The sequence below is a fragment of the Rousettus aegyptiacus genome, unplaced genomic scaffold, assembly GCF_014176215.1.
Source record: "Rousettus aegyptiacus isolate mRouAeg1 unplaced genomic scaffold, mRouAeg1.p scaffold_m13_p_7, whole genome shotgun sequence".
NCBI classification, from domain to species: Eukaryota; Metazoa; Chordata; class Mammalia; order Chiroptera; family Pteropodidae; genus Rousettus; species Rousettus aegyptiacus.
The window spans coordinates 60752179-60773449 of NW_023416310.1; the positions used below are offsets into that span (position 1 = coordinate 60752179).

General features: G+C 41.0%; 1 protein-coding gene and 1 pseudogene across 1 annotated transcript in view; one reads left to right on the forward strand and one right to left on the reverse strand.

Moving 5' to 3' along the window:
* Positions 1-10529: 10529 nt before the first annotated feature.
* SLC9A4 (solute carrier family 9 member A4) overlaps positions 10530-21271 on the forward strand; it is a 52436-nt gene continuing 41694 nt past the window's right edge. The window contains exons 1-2 of the mRNA XM_016161854.2: positions 10530-11250; positions 14303-14766. Coding sequence (XP_016017340.2) covers positions 11001-11250; positions 14303-14766 — 714 coding nt within the window. The 5' untranslated portion in view covers positions 10530-11000. The remainder of the gene's footprint in view (positions 11251-14302; positions 14767-21271) is intronic.
* LOC118605733 lies at positions 11804-11922 on the reverse strand (annotated as a pseudogene).

Below are 21271 nucleotides of genomic sequence, written 5' to 3' on the forward strand. Positions count from 1 at the left end.
ATGACATTTACAAAAAGGCAAAACTGCGACAGAGGTGACATCTGTGGTTTCAGGGGTTAGACAGGAGTAGGGAGTGACAAATGGACACACAAAGGGAGAGTATTAAGAAAGTAAATTCATTCATTGTCTTGGCGATTATGCAAATCTATATAAGTGTTAAAATTCACACAGCGGTATACCAAAAGGGCCAGTTTTATTATATGTTAATTGCAAAATAAAAGTTTAAAAAGTGTAGCCCAATCTAATATCAAAACGTTAATCTTTAATGCAGTTGAATTTGTCCCCTCACCCTGGGGAGAGACCGACCTGTGATTCTACAGATCAGCAATGCAACAGGAGAGTGCGGTCTACTTTTCTCTCCTGTCCTGCTTGCTCTTTTCTGTCTGTTTCTGTCATTTTAAAAATTAGGTTTTGAGGTAGAAGAGACTAGAGGAGAAGAAGGAGAGATCTTTTAACTCAGATGGAATCTATGAAATTATCTCCTAATGGTAGAATGTCCTTCCCTTTACTTGATGTCACACTGCCAGCTCCTTCTGTTTGAGACATTCTGGCAGGTTGTTTGGACAACCTCCCTCCCATCTTTTCCACTGCTGGTGCATCTCATGCAGGTGATGATGCCTTCTCTGGATGACCTGCATCCCCTGCCCCATTCAGTATTATTCACCTGCCTGATGAAGAATCTGATACTCACTTTCCCCACTACTGCATCCACGGTTTCTCCTCTTTCTCCTTTCTTCCCCATTGCCCTGGTTCTAGCTAATCTTTCACTGGCAGCGATATCCTGTGGAGGTTCAAACACCAGTCTGATTGTTGAATCCCAAATGAAAACTATCAAACTCTCCCAAGAGATATTTTTTTTACTCTTTTACAGTTCAATGTCATAGATGCTATGGGAATGATAAATCCTCAGGTCTGTAAACCATCAGCCGGGTGGTGAAACATTTTTCTGTCCCTGGTAGACAAGCTCCCCCCATCCCCGAGTTGTTCTCTTGGAGGATTCTCACTGTCAATAAGGCTGGAGTGCCTCTTATAGAAGTTGCTAAGGGATGTGATTTGACAGCTTGGAGTCCTTAGCAAGTCCCACGTGGGTTTTGTCTAACACCTCTGTTTGGACCCAGAGGACACTTGCCACTCACAGTCTTTAAACTTATGACTTCTTCCAAAATTTGGTCAACTGGAAAAACCCCCATGTAACTAACATCTTGTTGTACCCACCCTCAGGTAAGTTTCTGTACTCTCTTAAAATCCATATGCGTAAAGACAAGTTTCTGACCAGAATTGTATGCATTTAAATATCACGTACTGACTAGTTTTACCTCTCTAACCTGGCTCATTTCATGTCTAGGGGTTTTTCATAAGCTTCTACAACAATAACTATAATTATTGAACAGTTGAAGTTACTAACACATCTGCAGGAAATGGCTTTATTCTTCTCTAGCCATTGCCTCTCCACATTCATTCTCTAGGGTCTCCTTCTCATCTTCTGATTGAACCCTGTAGGAAGATGTTTACGGATCAACTACTCAACTATTGATGGATGATCACCATGCAATTATACCTTGAGTCTAATTAGTGCTTACTACAGAGGTGTAGTAGAGACAATGCTATATGTTCATCAAAATGATTTCACTTTTCTGAACACACTGGATGACCACTTTTCTGAGCCTCTTTTGTAGTTGGCTAAGGAAATGAGATTTTTTTTTCCTAGAAAGTGAACAAGAGTGATATGTGATTTCTGGATCAAGACAATTAAGTGCAGGTATAGTACTTCCATAAACTCCTTCTCTGCCACTGTGACCTTGAGGTCACATAGTTGAGATGGTATTGCTGTGTTATAAAGAAGGCCTTTCTGATTAACATAAGACAAGTCTTTTCTGTTCTTGTTAATATCTTAGAGTACTCTGAGGGTTTCAACATCTGAAATTGTCAAGTTTTTCAGAGTTAAAGAAAATCATATTGAAACGGTTTTCTTTGATTGGGTGAGTCCTGATTTTCCTCTATGTTCTTCTGTCCTGTTTTCTCTCTATGCTTCTCACTTTTGCCTTCTCATTCCCTAATATGTGCCTGCGGCGGAGTGGTTCAGTCAACAATTGTTAAATTGAACTGAGTTCTGAAGCTCTACATTATGAACTGCCACCTAAGTGAAGATCCTGATGAAGAAAAATATCCCACCTACCCCTAGACTTGCACAAGAGGTATTTACAACACATTCCCAGCAGGGGCTCTTTCCAGTACTTTCCCAAGCCTTTCTTTCTTCCCGCTCTTAAAAACTAATTGAATTCCTCTTCTCTTTAGTTGGGTAAGTAGAATATAAACATTTCTCAATGGAGATAGAATACACTAGCATCACAAACTTTAGTATATTTTTCAGTAATATGGGATCCAGTATGTGTGTGTGGATGTGGACTTAGTTGGTGTGAAAAGATAGCAAACATCTACTCTACTTTCTCCGTCTTTACCCTCTCCCCCACCCCCCGCCCACACACACACACACAATATGTGCATGCCTATGGACACTGAACTCAATGGAAAGCAGCTGGCTATCCCAGGAGCATGTGCAGCTCTCCATACTGCTGATTCCCCTGGCTGTTTAGTTACCTGTTGCTCTTTCTCCATGTAATGAAAGTCCCATCAGAGTTGACACAGTAGTACCATTTTTGGCACCCCACTAGTCCTGAGCCTCAGAGCTGATGTCACTATTTCACATAAAACTGCATTGCCAATGAGTTCTGTTTAAGGAATTTTTTTTTTTAAAGACAAAATCTCATTCAAGTTGCTTCAATTATCAAAAAGCTACCTTACTGCAAGATATTTTCTCTTATACCTGAGATGAGTGTTTGGTAAAAATCCCGGAAAATGGTCCTGTCTTCCAGCCCATTATCTTCCTATTTTCAGCCTCACAAACTTCTGAAACCATACATGGTGCTACCTTGGCTTTTCATATCAATTGTTTACCAACTGTCTCTTGTTAATATTCCTTTTCCCTTCATAAATCTGCTTTCGTTTCTCCATCATGGAAGGGAGGAAGAAGTCAACTTTGGAAGCAAAGGAAAATACTCCTCCTGGGCTGTGGGACTTCAGGCCAGCAGATCGTCAAGTGTCTGGGGCCAGCATGGCATCCAGTCTGTGCTGAAGAAGTAGAAGTAAGTTTTGTCTGAGCCTCAACTTCCCTGAAGGATTGGAGGAAGACTAGAGTGGAGATTTGGAGACTATCTCTCTCCTTCTGAGGCACTCTGGTACATTGGTCAGCTAGAAGAATGCTTGCTGGCCTCTGTTTCAACTGGCACTAGTCTGGTGAGCTACTGGGAGGTTTCTTTGGCTCTGTGGTAAAGGATTCTGGAATGAGTGGTCAGTTTCACTGATCTAATATAGAAGGCCCTTTGGAGAATCCGTCCAGGGCTTCACCAAGAATCCTCCTTTTGCTAAAGGCTGAGTCTTGACTGCTATATCATTATGGGATACGAAACTTTGTCATGTAACAAAACAACAGATCTCAGAAGTCAAGAGCTACCCAAGAAAGCTTTCTAGATGAGAGATATTGACAAATAGGCAGACTTTTCTATGTTAATAGAATACCTAAGAAAACTCAGGCTCTGCCAGCTGAGGTGGCAACAAGAATGAATTCTTCTGCAAGTAACAGTTAGTTTCATCATTGGAAGGCAAGAGCTAGGCAGTGGCAAAACTCTTCCTAAAGGTTTCTTCTGTGGATGGAATTGATCTCAAAATTCATATATTGAAACATTAACCTTCAATGTGACTGTATTTGGAGATAGGATCTTTGGGAGGTTATTAAGATCAAGTGAAGTCGCAAGAGTGGGGCCCTGATCTAATAGGATTAGTGTTCTCAGAAAAGACACTGGAGATTTCATTCTCTTCCATGTGTGTGTGGACAGAAGAAAGGCCATATGAAGACACAGTGAGAGGAGCTATCTATAAACCAGAAAGAGAGCTCTTACCATAAGCTTAATCAGCCAACACCTTGATCTTGGACTTCCCAGGCTCCAGAACTGTGAAAATACAAATTTCTATTGTGTAAGTGACCTGGCTTATGGTGTTTAGTTATGGCAGCCCAAGCTGACTAATATAGTTTTCAAACTAACCTAGGCATTTGGCACTGAGACTATTTAAAGCAGGTAGAAGCCTTGAAGGGGATATATTTGCCTGGACTGAGTTACAGAAAATGAGAGTTGGTTTATTAGCATGCATATTGGTTCCCTGAAAATGAACTATGAAAAAAGGTTACAGTTGTGCTTTCTCAACATCCACCCATGTTCCTGAAGCCCAGTTAAAAGGAAAGGTTGGAAATCTCCTCTGGCCCATGGTATCTGCCCACATCTCACTAGCCTGTATCTGTCACTTCCAGTTAACCAAACTGCCTGAATGCCTACCAGCAATTCTTCTAGGCTAATAAAGCAGCTTGTTCCCAATAGCAACACATGTTATCCACCCACTGTAGTGAGAATCAATGTGTCTTGAAATCCAATGTCAGGTCTCCCTAAAGGCATAAGAATTTTGTTGAGGAAACAAATAAAAGGAAGATTAATTTCCAAGAGAGGAGAGAGTCAACTGTCCTACCAGGCTGTACATTCCCAGAACAAGTGATGGTAGTGGATGAGGGTGAGGGGTGTCAATTCTTGGAATAGATAGGGTAGAATATAGAAGTTACAGATGCTAGCTCAGTCACATATGTTTGGGCTCAGCTAACCCTGTGACTCTCTTTCTGAAGCTTGGTAAATGGTAATAATGTGGGTACTTAGAGTAAGATTATACATTTCATTTTTACAACCTGGCTGGCTTACTTCAGCCACCCCATTCATGGATTTAGGGTGTGTTCTAGATAAATTGCTTGCACTTGATGGTGAATATAGAGAGACTCTACCTATATGGAGTTTATAATCTCTTTGAAATAAAACGAATCTAACACTCTACTATGTACCAGTTATTTTACTTTCTGTTATAAGTTTTTCACTTAATGTTCCAATTGTCTTTTAGATAAGTATCCTACCATCATCGTCATCATTATCACCACCATCATCAACACCATCATTGTCATAATCATACCTTTGAGGCTTGAAATGTTGAAGACATGGCTGAGATCACACAACTTCAAGTTTCTCCCTGCTTCAAAATCTCCTTTTCCTTCTGGAAGCCATCACATTAGATTTGTGAGGCCACAATATCAACCACATTCTGGTGTGAAGATTTGTCCCATTCTGAGCTCACATTCATGCTCGCCCCACCCACTGGTACCTCTATGGTGTCTATCCTTTCTTCCTTATATTAGGGAATCCTCCAGAGGTGATTACACCCTTCAGCAGCCCTCTCTGTTGCTCTCTGAACAGTAGGAGACTTTGGGGAACAGGAAACAGAGCTCAGCTTCTCTGTCCTGAAAGCAAGGTCAAAGCTCTTGACTTCACTCCAGTTCAGGACTCAGGCTTTCAATTTAGGGGTATAATGGTGCCAGAATGAGATCCAAAGCCATCCAGCTTAATTGCTAGCTATGGGCTTGGAAAGCAAATCCTGTTTCTGGACAGCGCTGACCAATTCTCTATCACTGCTTTCTTCTTCCTCCTAAAAAAAGAATAGAAATTTGAGCTCCAACAAAGTAACAAGAGCTCAGGGGGCAGCAACAGATACTTGAGTCCCAAAAGTATTTGCTGTACAAATACTTTCCGATAAAGTTAGTTACTGCCACACACTGTGGGAAGGAAGGAGAGAGGTGCTGATCGTTTTGTTTAAAACTGTTCTGGGAGAGATGACTCTAATTTATAATGTGTGGGCACGGAAGATTCAGTTTTGCTCTTGTTCCTTTTTAGAGCTTTTCTAAGACAAAAGTTGACTTGGGGAAACTGATGATAAAAAGAGAAAAAAAACAAATTTCCGAAACTCTGCTTCCAGCTGTCCACAGCTGAAGCCCTGGGTGATGGCAGATATTCCTGCTGGGTGCACCACCCTCAGTTAGTCCCATGAGGGCGGACCGGATGTGGTCACTGAAATTATAAGGGACCTGCTGGGGATAGGACATCGATCATTTCTTCCCACCACTGGACTCTATGAGTAGATGAGTTTCCAAGGGCAGATGACAAGGATCCCAAGACTTCTTGCGACCTGGTATCAAAGAGGGTCAGAGAAGTACAATTATCTGGATAACTAGACCAAAAGCTTCAGATAATTCAGTAGCTTGCTGATGAGCTAAGATTCCAGAATAATTCCTTTGATTCTCTACTTTCCAAGTGAAAGCTGCTTTTCCCCTCTTCTCTTCACATTGTAAATCTCTTTTCTATGTACAACTATAGATTGGTAAGTGTCCAGCGCCTATGGTGCCCTGATGCCTGGTCAATTGATCTTTCTCCAAGAATTAAATTAACCAGTAACTCTCATTGGCTCTTATTACAATTTAAGGCACAGCAAGAATAATTTTTTCAATTAAACTGTGAGGATCTAACTAGAAATATTATTAATCGGCCCGACTATTCCTAGTTTGAGAAACACGCACAACTCAAAATGCATCCTTGAAACATCATATTCTTTTCTTGGGACATCTTTTCATTCCTGTTATCCACAAGACATACGAAAGCAAATTCTTCATGTTTGTTGAATGAGTGAAGAAAAGATGTTCTCATCACTCCATCTTATCTCCCTTTCCTTAAACAAATTTTTACTTAGTGCTTATTTTGTGCCAAGAACTGTTCTAAGCACTTTATAACTATTAACTCATTAAATACTCAGAAACTTTTATGTTCATTATTTTTCTTACATTACAGATGAGTAAACCAAGGCACAGAAAGGTTATGTGACTTTCCCAAAGCCACACGGCCAGTAAAGAGTGGATCTGAGTTTGAACCCAGCTCATCTGGCTCTAGAACCTGTGTCCTTAACCACCTCGTGGTATTGCTTCCCTAAGAAGTTTTCTCAAGATACAGTCTTTCGAGCAAGACTTCTTAGCATCATCTTCCTTAATTTTGACCCTTGGGAGGAAACGAGTTAGCTGTGAAACTTTGAAGGAGGAGTCTAATGTTTCCTTATTGAGGAAATCAAATTATGGAACAACTGAGGCTGGTGGGCAAAACTTTCATTTCAACATCTATCAATCAAGTGCAGGCCCTTTGTGCTGCACTGTGCTAGGCCCTGCAAACTTGAAGGTGAGCTTGATGGCCCCTGCTTTGACGAGCTCACAGACTAGCATAAGTCCCAAGAGAAACCCTGTTACAGAGTGGAAGGAAGTGAGATGCTTTTATCCTTAGTCCAAAAGAACCAAAATGTATCATTTAGACGAAGGGCAGTGATGGGCGGTAGACAGGCTACTCCAGTCAATGGGAGCTGCATTTACAATTAGGCAGGTTTGAAAAGAGGATAAGCCTTTTCCCAAGAGCCCTATGTGGTTTTGGATAAGTGGAGATGGAGGCGTAATCGGGGTTAGAAACTGCAGGCCACTAGTGTCATGCTAAGCAATGGACTGATCTAGAGGCAGATTTTTACCAGACCTAGTTTACGTGCCACTCTCACCCTCAGGATTTGCTTGGCTCCATCTGCATGAGCCATGACCGCTTGCTCTGGTTGCCATAACCTTGCTTGTTCAACTAGTCCTACATCAGATTGGTCTTCCTGGGCAGAAGCCCTTGAGCCATGTCATGAGTAGCTATTATTAGAATACTAGCTTCTCGCCCAGTAGATGGACCGTAATCTTAGGAAGCTGGAATGCTCAGGACTTTTCTATGTGCTTTGAGGTCAGCTTTCACAGCTGGTGATGAGCCACTGCATGCTGTTTCATGCTCAGACCTATTGCTCATTCTCTAGTGCTGGCCCTGTGGGCTGCGGTGTACAAGGGGGGCTTTCCAAATTGAAGTCATCAGTTTCCCCAGCTCCCAGTTTCCTTCCTTCCTTCCTTCCTTCCTTCCTTCCTTCCTTCCTTCCTTCCTTCCTTCCTTCCTTCCTTCCTTCCTTTCTTTCTTTCTTTCTTTCTTTCTTTCTTTCTTTCTTTCTTTCTTTCTTTCTTTCATTATTCTATGATAAATTGCAGCTTTTCTACTGTGTTATGCTCCAGCATTATCAAGGGCTCCTGCAGGCTCAAGCTCTCTATTTTTCTCAGCTTGGCTGAATCCAAGGAGACTGTGACTTCTTTTACTTCCAGCCCAACATGAAGCCTTACAGTGCAAGATGTAAGATTTAGCCTCCCAGCAGATACCTGGTTACTGTATAAAAGAGTTAGTGTTCTGAGGGGCAAATGCAAAACAATAGCAGATAGATGAGAAGGACTCTTTTCTCTTTCTTCTCATTTCTCATAGATTTTGTAAAGTGTGGCAATTCCATGCAGCTTTCTGAAAGATATCCCAAGTGACCAAGCAATCAGTTTGTGAAACTATCGCTGAGTCAGAACAAATTATCCGTTTTCTGACTCACGTCCTAGTCTTTCAAACAGCTTTATTGAGGTATAATACTATATGATTCACTCATTTAAATACTATATGATTCACTCTCTTAAAGTGTACAATTCAAAGGTTTTTAATATATTTATTGAATCATGCAGCCATAACCATGAATTTAGAATATATCATCAACCCAAAGAAAACCTCATGACCAGGAATAGTCACTCTCGATCCCTCTCTCTCCATTCCCCTCTCACCCGGGGCCTAGGTAACAAATAGTCTACTTTATTTTTATATAGATTTGTTATTTAGGACATGTCACATAAATATAGTCTTATGATAGGTGGTCTGTTGTGACTGGCTTCTTTCACTTAACGTAACTTAGCATAATGTTTTCAAGTTCATCCATGTTGTAGCATATATCAGCACATCATTTCATTGGATGGCTATTCAACATTTTATTTATCTATTCAACAAGTGATGGGCACTTGGGTTGTTTCCACTTTTTGGCTGTTACAAACAATGCTGCTAAAAAAAATCATGTACAAGTTTTTGAGGCAGGAGTGGAATTGTCGGGTCATGTAGTTTTTCTGTTTAATGTTTTGAGAAACAGCCAAATCATAACATTTTAGCTTTCCACTAGCATTTTATAGAGTCGCACTATATCCTTGCCGTTATTGGCAGGATTGGTTATTACCTGTCTTTTTGTTAATTTGTTTTGTTTGTCATTTTAGCATTCCAGTGAGTGTGAAGTGATATCTCATTATGGTTTTGATTTGCATCTCCCTAATGATCAGTGATGTTGAGCCTTTTTTTAATGTGCTTATTGTACATTTGTATGTTTTTTTGAATCATGTCTTTTCAGGTTCTTTACCCATTTTTTAATTGGGTTATCTTTTTTATTATTGCATTGTAAGAGATCTTTATGTATCCAGGATATATGTTTCTTATCGAATATTTAATTTACAATTGTTTTTCCATTTGGTGGGCTGTCTTTTTTTTCCTTTTCATTCCTTATTAGTATAGTTTGGAGAAAAAAATTTATATTTTGATGAAGTCCAACTTGTCTTTTTTCTCTTCTTGGTTGTGATTTTGGCGTGTATAAAAGAAGGCTTTGTTTCATCTGTAAATGAGCTCCTGATTCTATTGTCTTTCTAAGAAGTTTCATCTAGACACTGCCCCTCCTTAACTCTTCCTACCTCAATTTCTCAATATCTTTGCTTAGTTTGTTGAGGGAGAATCATCTATACTCACTCATGTCAACGAAGAAAAAAATACAAATCATCCTGCAGTTTGATATGGTTGAGGTGTTGAGATGGTGAAGATGAATAGTGATTCTCATTTTCTATGGCGTGCTTTCCATCATTGCAATAGAATTCTTATTTCTCATATAGAATTAGAAATGTGATTAAAATAATAAAAATTAACATTTATTAAGTGCAAGGTAGTATGCCAGCTCTATGTTTTTTATACTCCTAACCACTTGATGAGGTAGCTATTATTATCCTTCCCCTTTTCACATAAGGGCACTTTGAAAAGTAATTGGCCAAGGTCACCAGGCCAGGTGTAGAGCCAGGAGCAGATCCATGGACTCCATCTCAAAATTCTTCCATAAACACTCTGTTGTATTACTTCTTTTGAACAAATAGATCTTAATAACAAAATTCTTAAAATGCAAAATTTAGATGTACCATGGAGATTTTTGACACTGGGTTTTTAGATGTGTTTCATGAAGCTTGTTCTTCTGATAAATTGTGCCTTTCAATACTGCACAAAGTTTATGGAGAACTGGGATTTCATTCTTTCTTTGAATTGTTGCTCACAGAGTCCAGTAATGTGTTCTGTGCTCCCCCACCCTTTCTCATTGATAGACACTAGAGGACATAGTGCGCCAGTCCTGGTTTACACCTATGGCCTGGCATATATTGATAGCTTTTCTTAACTCTCAAAAGTGCCCTGGTTGACAATGACATGGTGGCCTTAAGGGTTTATCATTGATCATGCCAAAGTGTCCTATCACAGTTGCCCACTAGGTGTCAGCAATGGAACCCACAGAGAATACTAAGGAGGAAGCATTTCATTACAGAAGTCAAATCAGAGCAAATAATTAAGTGCAAGAGCTACCTGCAGCCTTGGCTATTCAAAACAAGGGTGAGAGCAGGTGCAGGACAAGTCACTCCTTCCTGGGCTCTGGTGCAGAGGAAAGGCTTTCCTTTCTGCTTACAGGGATTCCAGTGATATGTGGATGGTGTCCTTTTTCATTTCCACTCATGTGATTAAACCAGTGTGCAGTGAAGTGAGGAAACAGCTTTGAATGAAGAGATATTCTTTCCTTTCATAAACTGCTTTTCAAGCTGCGATGGGATACAGGTCCCACAGGTAACTCTGTGGGCTTCGACAAGTTTACTGAATGGTTTTGTTTGAGCTGGAAGCTGAGTTGCTCAAACATAAATCTTTTAAAGAAAGTTTGAAAACATCGACCCTTGGAACTCAATGATACAGACTCTACTTGGAATGACCCACGGATGGTATGTATGTTATCTCTGACCAGGTGGATGCCACTGCTCTCTGGAAACCCTCCTCTCCTCAGAGGTGTGGCACACAACGACATACAGGGCAGGAGAAGCCCATGCCATGGGTTCTCAGGTGCCTTTTCGTCCTTGGAATTGGTGGCTCTTGCTAGTGGCCCTCAAGTGTTCTGAAGCTATCTCTGATTTGAATGAATCCACAAATGCCACTGCTCACTATGAACGTAATGTCCGATTTGCTGCTGTCAGCTCAGAGCCAGATGAGGAGATATCTGTTTTTGCACTGGATTATGACTACGTACAAATTCCTTATGAGGTCACCCTCTGGATACTTCTGGCATCCCTTGCAAAAATAGGTAAGTCTTCGAGCACCCGCTTGGGGGAATTTTTCAGGTGAGATACTGTATGTGAATATGAGGAGCTAAGTGAATTGTAATTGTTACTGCTATTACATCAAAAATTCTGTTCTCTGAACTCAAGGAAAAGTCATAACTGCGTTTTATAAACACTTTTAATGTTTCAGAACTGTGCTTTGAAATTTAAGAGCATACCTTTGGATCCTGGGTTGTTTTGATTTCTTTTCATTTTAAGATGACAATCACGTGACATTATTTGACATGCAAAAATCTCAAGGTCTATGCTTTTAAAAAAATACCATAGAGTAAAGCACATAGACTTCAGAATGATGCCCACTGGATATTTCAGAAACCACATAATGATTCTTCTGTAAAACATTCTTCCTTCATTCTTGGCCATGTAACCAGGGGCTTCATCAATGGCTCCCATTGTTGATACTTTTTTTGTTTTGTTTTGTTTTGTTTTGTTTTTTGGCCTCACAGATGGTAAGGACCGTGTCAGCTTATAATCTCTTGTTTTGTTTTTTTTGTTTAATTTTTTAAAAAATTTTTATACCTACAGCACCTGGTCTTTCTTGGTAGTCTCCCACCCAAGTGCTAACCAAGCCTGACCCTGCTTAGCTTCCAAGATCTGATGAGATCGGTCTTGTTCAGAGTGGCATGGCTGTAGATTCCATTGTTGAGTCTTCACACAAGTGGCATGCTTTCTTCAAATTGACAGAAAGCAAGGAGCACAACAATCACAGGTGACTTATATCACCTAGCAATGGGATGTGGAGGTACATGAGATGATACCTCTCAGTAAAACACTGATTTACACCTGCGTGGGTCAGGTGAAGCCAGTGGAGCACTTTTGGTTTCCTTTGTGAAATAAAATGAATTCAAGTGGATGAATTAAATTCTAAGCAAGGTTCTTTGTGTCAATAACCAACCTGATGGTTTATACTCCGTGACCATTTAATCCCTAACTCCACCCCTTGTCTCCTTAAAACCAGTTTATACCAAAGTGGAAAACTGATACAATTGTCTCTATTGTTAAGCATAACAACATTTGTTACTTGAGTAGATAAATTGCTTTATTAGAATCTATAAAACGTTGCAAGGCTCATTTCAATTTTTCCTCTAGGATGGGTGTGAAATATGGTGTGAGCCATGAGATCTGGCAGTTAACCCCTTGGCATCAGAACTGTGGTCTTTGCGTCTAACTACCCATGTGTCAGGGATACTGCTGTATTAATTATTAATTATATTTGAAATTCATTGAGGGGATCCACCTGGCTGGAGCAAGTTTTGAATCAGGAAAAGTATTGAGAGAAGAGTTAGTACATCTTTTGACCCAAATAATGGAGGGCCTTGAGTTCAAGGCTGAGTATAGGTTTTCTCCCCTAGGCCATGCATGGGGAGCCATTGAATGTCTCCTTAGGAATTTTCAGGTTCAGCTGTCAGAAAAGCATGTGGGTTTCCTTGACCACAGCTTTGAACATCTCCATTCACTGTAGAAGGCAGGTGAATACAACAGAGCATTATTAGTATCAAGAGACCCTGTCCCAATCCACATTCTTACAAGGCCTCTTTCTAGAGTCCTGCTCTTTTCCTTTCCTATGACAACTCTACCCCCAACACCCCACCCCCTTTCTTCTTCATCTCATCTTGCTAGTGCTTATTTTAGCCACAGGGAACTTTTTAAAATATAAAAGAGAAGCCCATTGGGTAAACTCCTCAGTGTCTCCCCAGTTTGGTCCTGCTGACAGGAATCGCGTTTCCTGAAATGGAGCCAACATTCACCCACCTCAAGCCAAGCCGCACCTACGTGGTGGCAGCAGGAAGAGGCTTCATGCCTGTAAGCAGGGCACAGTCAATGGAAATGCTACTTGCATTTCATATTTCACAACTCTTCTCTCCTTCTGTGGTGGACAAAGGAGTCAGTCACTTTGGGATTTTATGGTTCCGGTGCCTGAAACTTAAAGTGCCTCAATGAGATAACAAAGTTCCACCTAATGGTTAAAGCCGGCCCTTGCATTCCATTCTGCCAAATGGTTCAAGAAACATCCTTCTATAATGTTCCAAGAAGTGGAACTAAAGTAAAAGATAAACAGAGACTATCTCTAGTGACTTTGTATTACCTTTGCTCTATAATATCATTCTTTTATAACATGCGTAGTTGGTGTTTTAAAAAGGATTGAGGAGAATTGTTTTTCTGTCAGAATGCCTACCAGGCAGTGTCAGATTCATCTGTCTTCCCTGTTAAACTAAGTCCCCTGAGGCCGGGGACCACGGTCATTTCCACACACTGCATGGGTGCTCAATAAATGTGGCTTGATAGAATGACTGAATAAAAGAAGAAATAATAATAATAACTGCTAATTACATTTAATTCAAGTTTCATAATATAGAATCTAAAAAATCTATATGGACCCTTAAGTGTTAAAGTTTTATCTTTTTTTTTTTTTTTTTTTTTTTTTGCCCCAGGTGAATGAGCCACTGTATATAAAAGTACAAGCCCAAAACTTAGCACATAGTATATATTAATAAACGTGGCCTTCCTTTCATGTACAATATAAAAATTATCTGAATTCTTTAAGACTAGAGAATATAAAATTGTGTTTAAATAAGTATAACCCAGCTGATAACCTAGTAGTTGGGGACTGGTAGAAAGCATGCTTGGTCCACCTTTTCACAGTCCTTCTTCCCAGCATGTTAGTCTTGATCCAGAGGGTGCTTCACAAATGTCCTCAGTTTGAAATCCTTGAGATACTCTGCATACCTTTAGAATTGTAGGTGTGGGATAAAACAATTCAGTCCACGCAGTGTGGAAAGTCATCTGGCCGTAGGATGTAGAATGGACTGCTAAGTACTTGGACTTGGGCAAAGCCCCATTAATACCTCCAGTTTCTGCTGCAGAAGAGTGCTGAAACTCAGATGGGCCTGCCAATTTGTCCAAGGTTCCATCTGCTTGGCTTTTCAAGGCCTCTTGTGCAGCATCTCCTGGACTTTTAGCGGCCAGACCCTGCTATTAGCATACATGTAAATGCGGTTCTCTGCTTTTCTCCAGGCTTCCGCCTTTACCACCGACTGCCAGGCCTCGTGCCGGAGAGCTGCCTCCTCATCATTGTTGGGGTTCTGGTGGGTGCCATCATTTTTGGCACTGACCACAAATCGCCTCCAGTCATGGATTCGAACATCTACTTCCTGTATCTCCTTCCACCCATCGTCCTGGAGGGTGGTTACTTCATGCCCACTCGGCCTTTCTTTGAGAACATTGGCTCCATCCTATGGTGGGCAGGCTTGGGGGCCCTGACTAATGCCTTCGGCATCGGCCTCTCCCTCTACCTCATATGCCAGATTGAGGCCTTTGGCCTCAGAGATGTCACCCTGCTTCAGAACCTGGTGTTCGGCAGCATGATCTCCGCCGTGGACCCAGTGGCTGTGCTGGCTGTGTTCGAAGAGGCGCGTGTGAATGAGCAGCTATATATGATGATCTTCGGGGAGGCCCTGCTCAATGACGGCATTACTGTGGTGAGGTGTCAATGACATATCCCCAAGGAGCCCAAGGGTCCAGGTGGAGCTGGAGATAGGTGTCTGTCCTCAGGGCTAATGGAGAAGGCTGAGCAGGACTAGGGTACAGCAAGATAGAGATTGGTTTCCGTCTATGCAGTGTGGTCCGAGTTTAGGTGACTTCTCTTAGGATCTGTGTTCTGTACAGCAGCGGTCCCCAACCTTTTTGACACCAGGGACCAGTGCTCCTATGAGCATCTAGTGCCTGAGGATCTGAGATGGTGCTGAAGCAGTGATACTAGCGCTGGGGAGCAGCTGCAAATACAGATGAAGCTTCATTTGCATGTTGATGGCTGCTTACTTCCTGCTGTACTGCCCTGTGCAGCCTGGTCTGGGGACTGGGGACTTCTGCTATACATAATTGCTCACCTACATTGCTCGTCATTCAATAGTCGACTAACTTGCTTAAAGAGCAAAAAGAGAGAGAACAATTCATTCTCTAGTTAAATTCAATATTTCACTTGGCAAGCAGAAACTGTTAAGTTCTCTTCTGCGTTTGCACGCTGAGACAAGCAGTAGCTTATGTGTTTATTTTCTCTCATTGGCTGATGGTGGTAGAATATTCTGTACTAGCCATCCCATGGCTCAGTTTCGTTACATTATTACAAACCTTCACCACTTGCTAGTGTATGAGATTTTATACGTATTTTGATGTACTTTTCTTAATTTCAAATTTATATCACACTGCATAAGTGATACTGGAATGCATTTGAAGTGCAAAAGAATCAGTGAAAAATTATACAGCATAAAACCACAAAAGCCTCCATTTGCCCCTCCCCTCATCCTCTACGCAAGAGGCAACCCCTGAGATGGGTAAGGCATTCTCCCTCCCTGTCTTTGTTACATACGCACATATATGGACATTGACCTAGATCTATATTATCTTGCGTAAATTGGGTGAGATTATATTATTTGTATTGCTTACTTTTAACAAGTCTTGGAATTCTTTCTAGGTCTTTTTAATTGTTACGCAGTATTTCATAGATAAAATTTACTATAATTTATTTAGCCATTTCCTGATGGATGAATATTCCGATTGTTGCCAACGTTTCACTTAAAAACATCACAACGAGTATCCTTGTTTCTGCAGGGCTCTTTTTGCATTTGTATTTTTATAAGATATATTCTCGGAAGTGAAATTTCTGTGTTCCAAAGTAGGTACATTTAAAAATTTGAAAGATTCTTATTTTAATCACCTCCTCTTCATCAAATGATGAGGGTGGGATTCCCACTCCAGGGTTAGGGAGTGACATGTGACATTGGGAAGATGAGATTAGTAATAGTTTGTTAGCCATGGCCTGGTGGGAGGGGGTGGGGGGGATAATGCAATTGGCTTGTTTGAATAAGTCCATGGATGGCAGGGGACTGACATCCAGCTACTCAGGGATAAGCAGGAACCACACCTGGTCCCCTCGAGGGTTATTGGTTAGGAGACCTTATCTATGGGGTCAGATTGGGGAGGGAACTTGCAGTTACGCCATTCAAGACCCTCCAAGTTTTACCAAATGTCAAGGAAGCACAGAATATTGGATCTTAATTTTAGTTCTTACACCACTGCTGCCTGGATTTTCCAGAAAGTCTCTCTGTGCTTACATTTCCATAGACAATGCATTGAGTGCATATTTCCTTGGATCCTGTCGATAGGGACATGTTTTCTTAATGTTTTCCAATTTAATGAGCAAAAAAGGATTACTCGTGTTTGTTTTCATTTGCATGATGATATTAAACATCTTTTCGATGATTGTGGATCCTTAATGTCTCTCATGCTGTAAATTGGGAATGCATATCCTTTTAGCATTTCCAGACTTAAAAATTATTCAGAATACCCAGTTAAATTGGAATGTCATATAAACTACAAATAATTTTTTATAAATATGTTCCAATTATTATAGGCAAATATTGCATCTTGAAAATTTTTCTTGAGGTTGTTTTGTTTATTTTTGATTGATTTAAAGAAACTCATTAAATCATTCAAATTTGAAACTTCTAAATATTGCATGAAAATAAAATATTTTCTCCCATTCTGTCACTTAAATTTCTTATATTATGATACTATCATTCTATATACATGTTAAATTTTTATAAAATCAAACCTAACTAAAACACTTTTATTGCTTCTGGGTTTTATAATTTGCTTTTGAAGATTGTGCCTAGCCAAAAGACATGCAAATGTCATGTTTAAAAAATTTTCCCCCTTTACATTTAATTATTTACTTGTAACTTAAATAATTCATCCAGCACACAATATTTTATCTATACAAAAATGCATTGTATAGAGGGGGGAAAAGCTCTTGAAAAGAAATTCAAGATATTCAAGATGGGTTCTCCAGGTGAAAGAGGCTCACACCTGAAGTCAGAAGTTAATTTATATATTCATAATGAGAATCTCTAGCTGTTGAATGAGGTATGAGAGCTACCAGGCTTGTGCATACTTTTGATCTCTGCATGTGTCACAAAAAGCCAAGTTGTCAGAAAGTTTCCAGGGAAGCTTGGACCCCAGGCTGTCATAGAATTTAGATGTTTATAGTTTCTGAGAGTGTGATCCTTAAGACATGTACTTCAGAAGCACACTGGAGGGCTTGATGAGTATTCAGATGTCCTAAACCTATCCCAGACCTACTGGCCTAGGCCTTGTAGGAGGGAAACTTGTGAATCTATGTTTCTAACAAGCTCCTCAGATAACTGCTGCCATTTGAGGACTACCGGTTTATTGCCTTTAGGTTGAGAGAAGCCGATGTATCTTGACCTAAAATGATAATACATCTAGAACAAAGACTGCACACCTGGCCTCAGAATGGGCTAGATTAGTCTCTGAGGTCCCTTTCCTCCAACCTATTCTTTAAATGTTTTCACTGTTTCAACAGAGTGAATGTTCTTGGCTGAGAACCTATTCTATTTTCTAAGGTGGCTCTCTTTCCTAAGGTAGCCATAGTGCATTCATTTCAGTTTATCTCCCAGACATAATGTTATCTCACTTATATCTGAATTCTTTGGGAGTACTTGTTTACTGTGACCCCCACTACTGGCAATGCCATTACAAGTGCTTATCTGTGATAACATCATGCCACCTGTTGGTGGCCCATGCTGAGGTAATTATTCAACTTTTCCTTCATAAATTATTAGAGAATTCTAGAAGTGACTTTCTAAATAAATACCAACTCATTCATTTTCACAAAATTCACTCTTTCTTCATCGGGAAGTCCATGATACAATCTCCAAAAACTCTTGCCAAGAAATAGTCTTTATTAATTACTAATGAAAGCATTTGACTCTGCTGCCTCTTTGGTGTTGCCTTGAACTTGAGAATCTGACCTCACCCTGGATTTTGTCTTGATTTTACATCTATAGCCAATTGCAGCTCAAGCTTCTGGTTGGGGTTTCTTTGCTAGCAACATTTGTTTGACTTTCCCAAAGTTTATTGCTTTCACTTGGACATTTTTTTAAATGATAATTTAAAAATAAAATTATAATTTTCAAGTGACCAGAGGAGCCTCTGAGGGCACTGCCCTGACCTGTAGTGGGCAGAGCTACTGTTGTGTTGGCTCTCGGGGGCTTGCCCACACCTCACTCTTGGGTCACTCTGTGGTCACCCACAGCACAGTGAGTATTAAGTGTGTGCTGGGGCACTTCTGTGTTACTTCGTGAAACCAGAGAAGCCCCAGGGCCAGATTTAGAAAGCAGTTTGAAAGCAACTGGTATTTAATGCAGTCCAGTCATATTTTGAGCTAAGGTCCTTCAACCCACCCTTTCATTGAGGAAGGAGCTTTCTCAAGGGCAGCTGTCACAAGCATGCTGTTTCAGCAGAAAGTCTGAGTCATCTAGAAAGTGACCTGTGATTTGTGGGTTACGTGTGACAACTCTACAAACCTTTATCCACTAAAGAGTTGCCTTCTCACTGAAGTGAAGAAGCTACTCCAGAACTGTCAGAATATGGATGAATCTGATTCTCCAGGTCTCTTGTCCCATTTATTTCCCCTCTTTCTGAATACTTTAAGTTGTGACTCTTATCACCAGGACACACTCTTAATGGTGGGAAAAAGGAACAGAGAGAAAACCCAAATCACTTTAAAATAATAAGTGATATCCCCAGTTGAAGCTCATGGCAAAAAACACAGGAGGAAGAGAGGAGCCGCTGCTATATCCCAGCACTACGTGAGATGGCCTTTACACTTATCATTTCACTAAATCCTGACATTTTACTATGAGGAGTAATTTATACCCCTATTTCCCAGATGAAGAAAACAAGGCAAAGGAAGTTAAAATGAATATGAGGACATACTGCTTGGCCAATGACAGATTTAATATAAGTACTGAGGTCTGTCTCACTCCAGTCTCTTTCCTTTTATTCCTACCATTTGAATTTTTAACTCATGGAGCTAGGTGGGACGGCAGAGATCCCATGTGTTGCAGATGGGGACATTGAGCTCATGTCAAGCTAGCAGTGAAACTAGGGTTTTTCTCCAGATCAGAATAGGCTGGGTTGGCCAACTTCGATGTGTGGCTCCAGGAAATAGTTTGACCATCTTTGTACTTCATTTCTGAAAAATTGGGGATGATGATATTAGCTCATAGGGTACTGAAAAATCTGTACTAAACTCTTGGTACAGTGAGACAGTGAGTGCCCAGCTTGCAGTGAGTGCTCAATCTTTGCTGGCTATTATCTTTTTATTACATCAGTTCTTGGACATGGCATGGTGGTTGGCTTGCTCTTAATAGGCAGTTGGTTTTAAATATGGAACTACCTCATTTATTATGGGCAGATGGCTCTTATATTCCTCCTTGCTTTTTCTGGATCAATTTGCTGAATAAGCAGCAAGACAACGATAGCAAACTTTCTGTAACCTCTCATCCTTCCCTGTCTCTCCCTCTCCCAACTCATCTAAAAGATCCAAAAGTCCAGGATGGGCCAGGGCTGGGATCTGACCAGGCAGTCTGGCTCCAGAGCCTGTCTGCTCCTAACCACTACCCCATACTCTCTCTTCCCCTCTCCTCTCTGCTTCCCACCTTCTTGTCCCCTGGTTTTCTCTCCTCCCCTTGGGTGATATCATTATTTGACATCTTGCTTTTGCTGTAGTCCATCCTTGAGGAATAGAGTGAATAAGAGTCATAGATAGGTGTAAACTAAAATTTCAGACCAAGGGACAATCACATTGACAGGCATTGTATGTATTTTTCCTATTTGAGTCTCCTAATGACCAAAGGTGGCTGGAATTCTTGTCTTCATTTTATAAAGGGACAGCATGCAGTAGTTAAGAGCAGAGAGCCTCTGGACCCAGGAATTGGGGTTCACATCTCTACTCTGGCTTTTCCTGGTCCTTCAAGCCTCTTAGGTGAGTTACAAGATCTCCATGTGCTGAAGTTTCCTCACTGTTGTTTTTATCGTAAAGACACAGACTGTAGGAGAAGTAACTTATTTATTGAATCCGATTTATTCTATGCAACTTCATATCCAAAAGATATATTGAAAAGTTGTCCTCTCCCTGCTTTTCCTTAGCCAGCCAGCAATCAATAGCAATAGTTTCTTAGCAGAGATCCCTGCACCTTTTATTCAGTTTGCTTCTCGGTATTGCATTCTTGTTGCTGGCTTCAGATCCCACATTTCCTGACTCCTTTGTCCTCTATTCATATCCGTTCTCATTCCATTATCAGCCTAACTTTGCCACCTAGTTGCTTGTTGAGCCTCATGCTTTCTCTCCTATCAACTGCCGCCGATCGACATAGGACCTAGCACGTGGCACTGAGTGTTGCAGTAATGTGACACAGGAATGACAACTTTTTCTTGTCCTTTTCTTCTTCTTTCTTTTCATTTTGTCAGGTTCCTAGGATAGGAGGCGAGAGGCTCTAACACCTGTATAAGCAGACAGTGGGCTCTAGTAAAAGGAAGACTTGGTCTTGCAAGCTGTATGATCTTGAGCAAGTGACTCAATCTTTTTGAACCTCAGTCTCTCATGTATATAATTAGAATGGGTAATCTGATCACTAGGGGTGGTTTTGAGGGGATGTAAAGACACAGATGTCTGGCACATAGTAGGTTGCCCTCCCTGTATTCAAGAGGAGGCTTCACATGAGAAGGCCATCCAATTGGTGTCTGTTGACAAAGATATGGGGACAAGGCATAAAGCCCAGAGAAATGGCCGTGTGGCCTTTCTTGTTTGGCCTCAGGAGCCTGGGGAGTGAACTTGACCTCCAACAGGGGCTGGGCAAGTGCCCTGAGCTGTGAGGCATCTCCCCCAGGCTGTTTCTGATCCACCATGGTGGTGGTGGGGGATTGTGGGTGGGTGGGAAGGAAGCGAGTAGGTGTCTGGTGCCCACCCAGCCCAGGACCCAGACATTTTCCTTCAGACGTGTTCTCTCCACCAAACCATTTGGAGGTTTTCCTAATGAGCTCCTCCTCAGCACACAGTTGCTGCTGCTAGACCAATATGGTGCAGCTATGGGGGTCTGTGAGGTGTGTGTGTGTATCAGA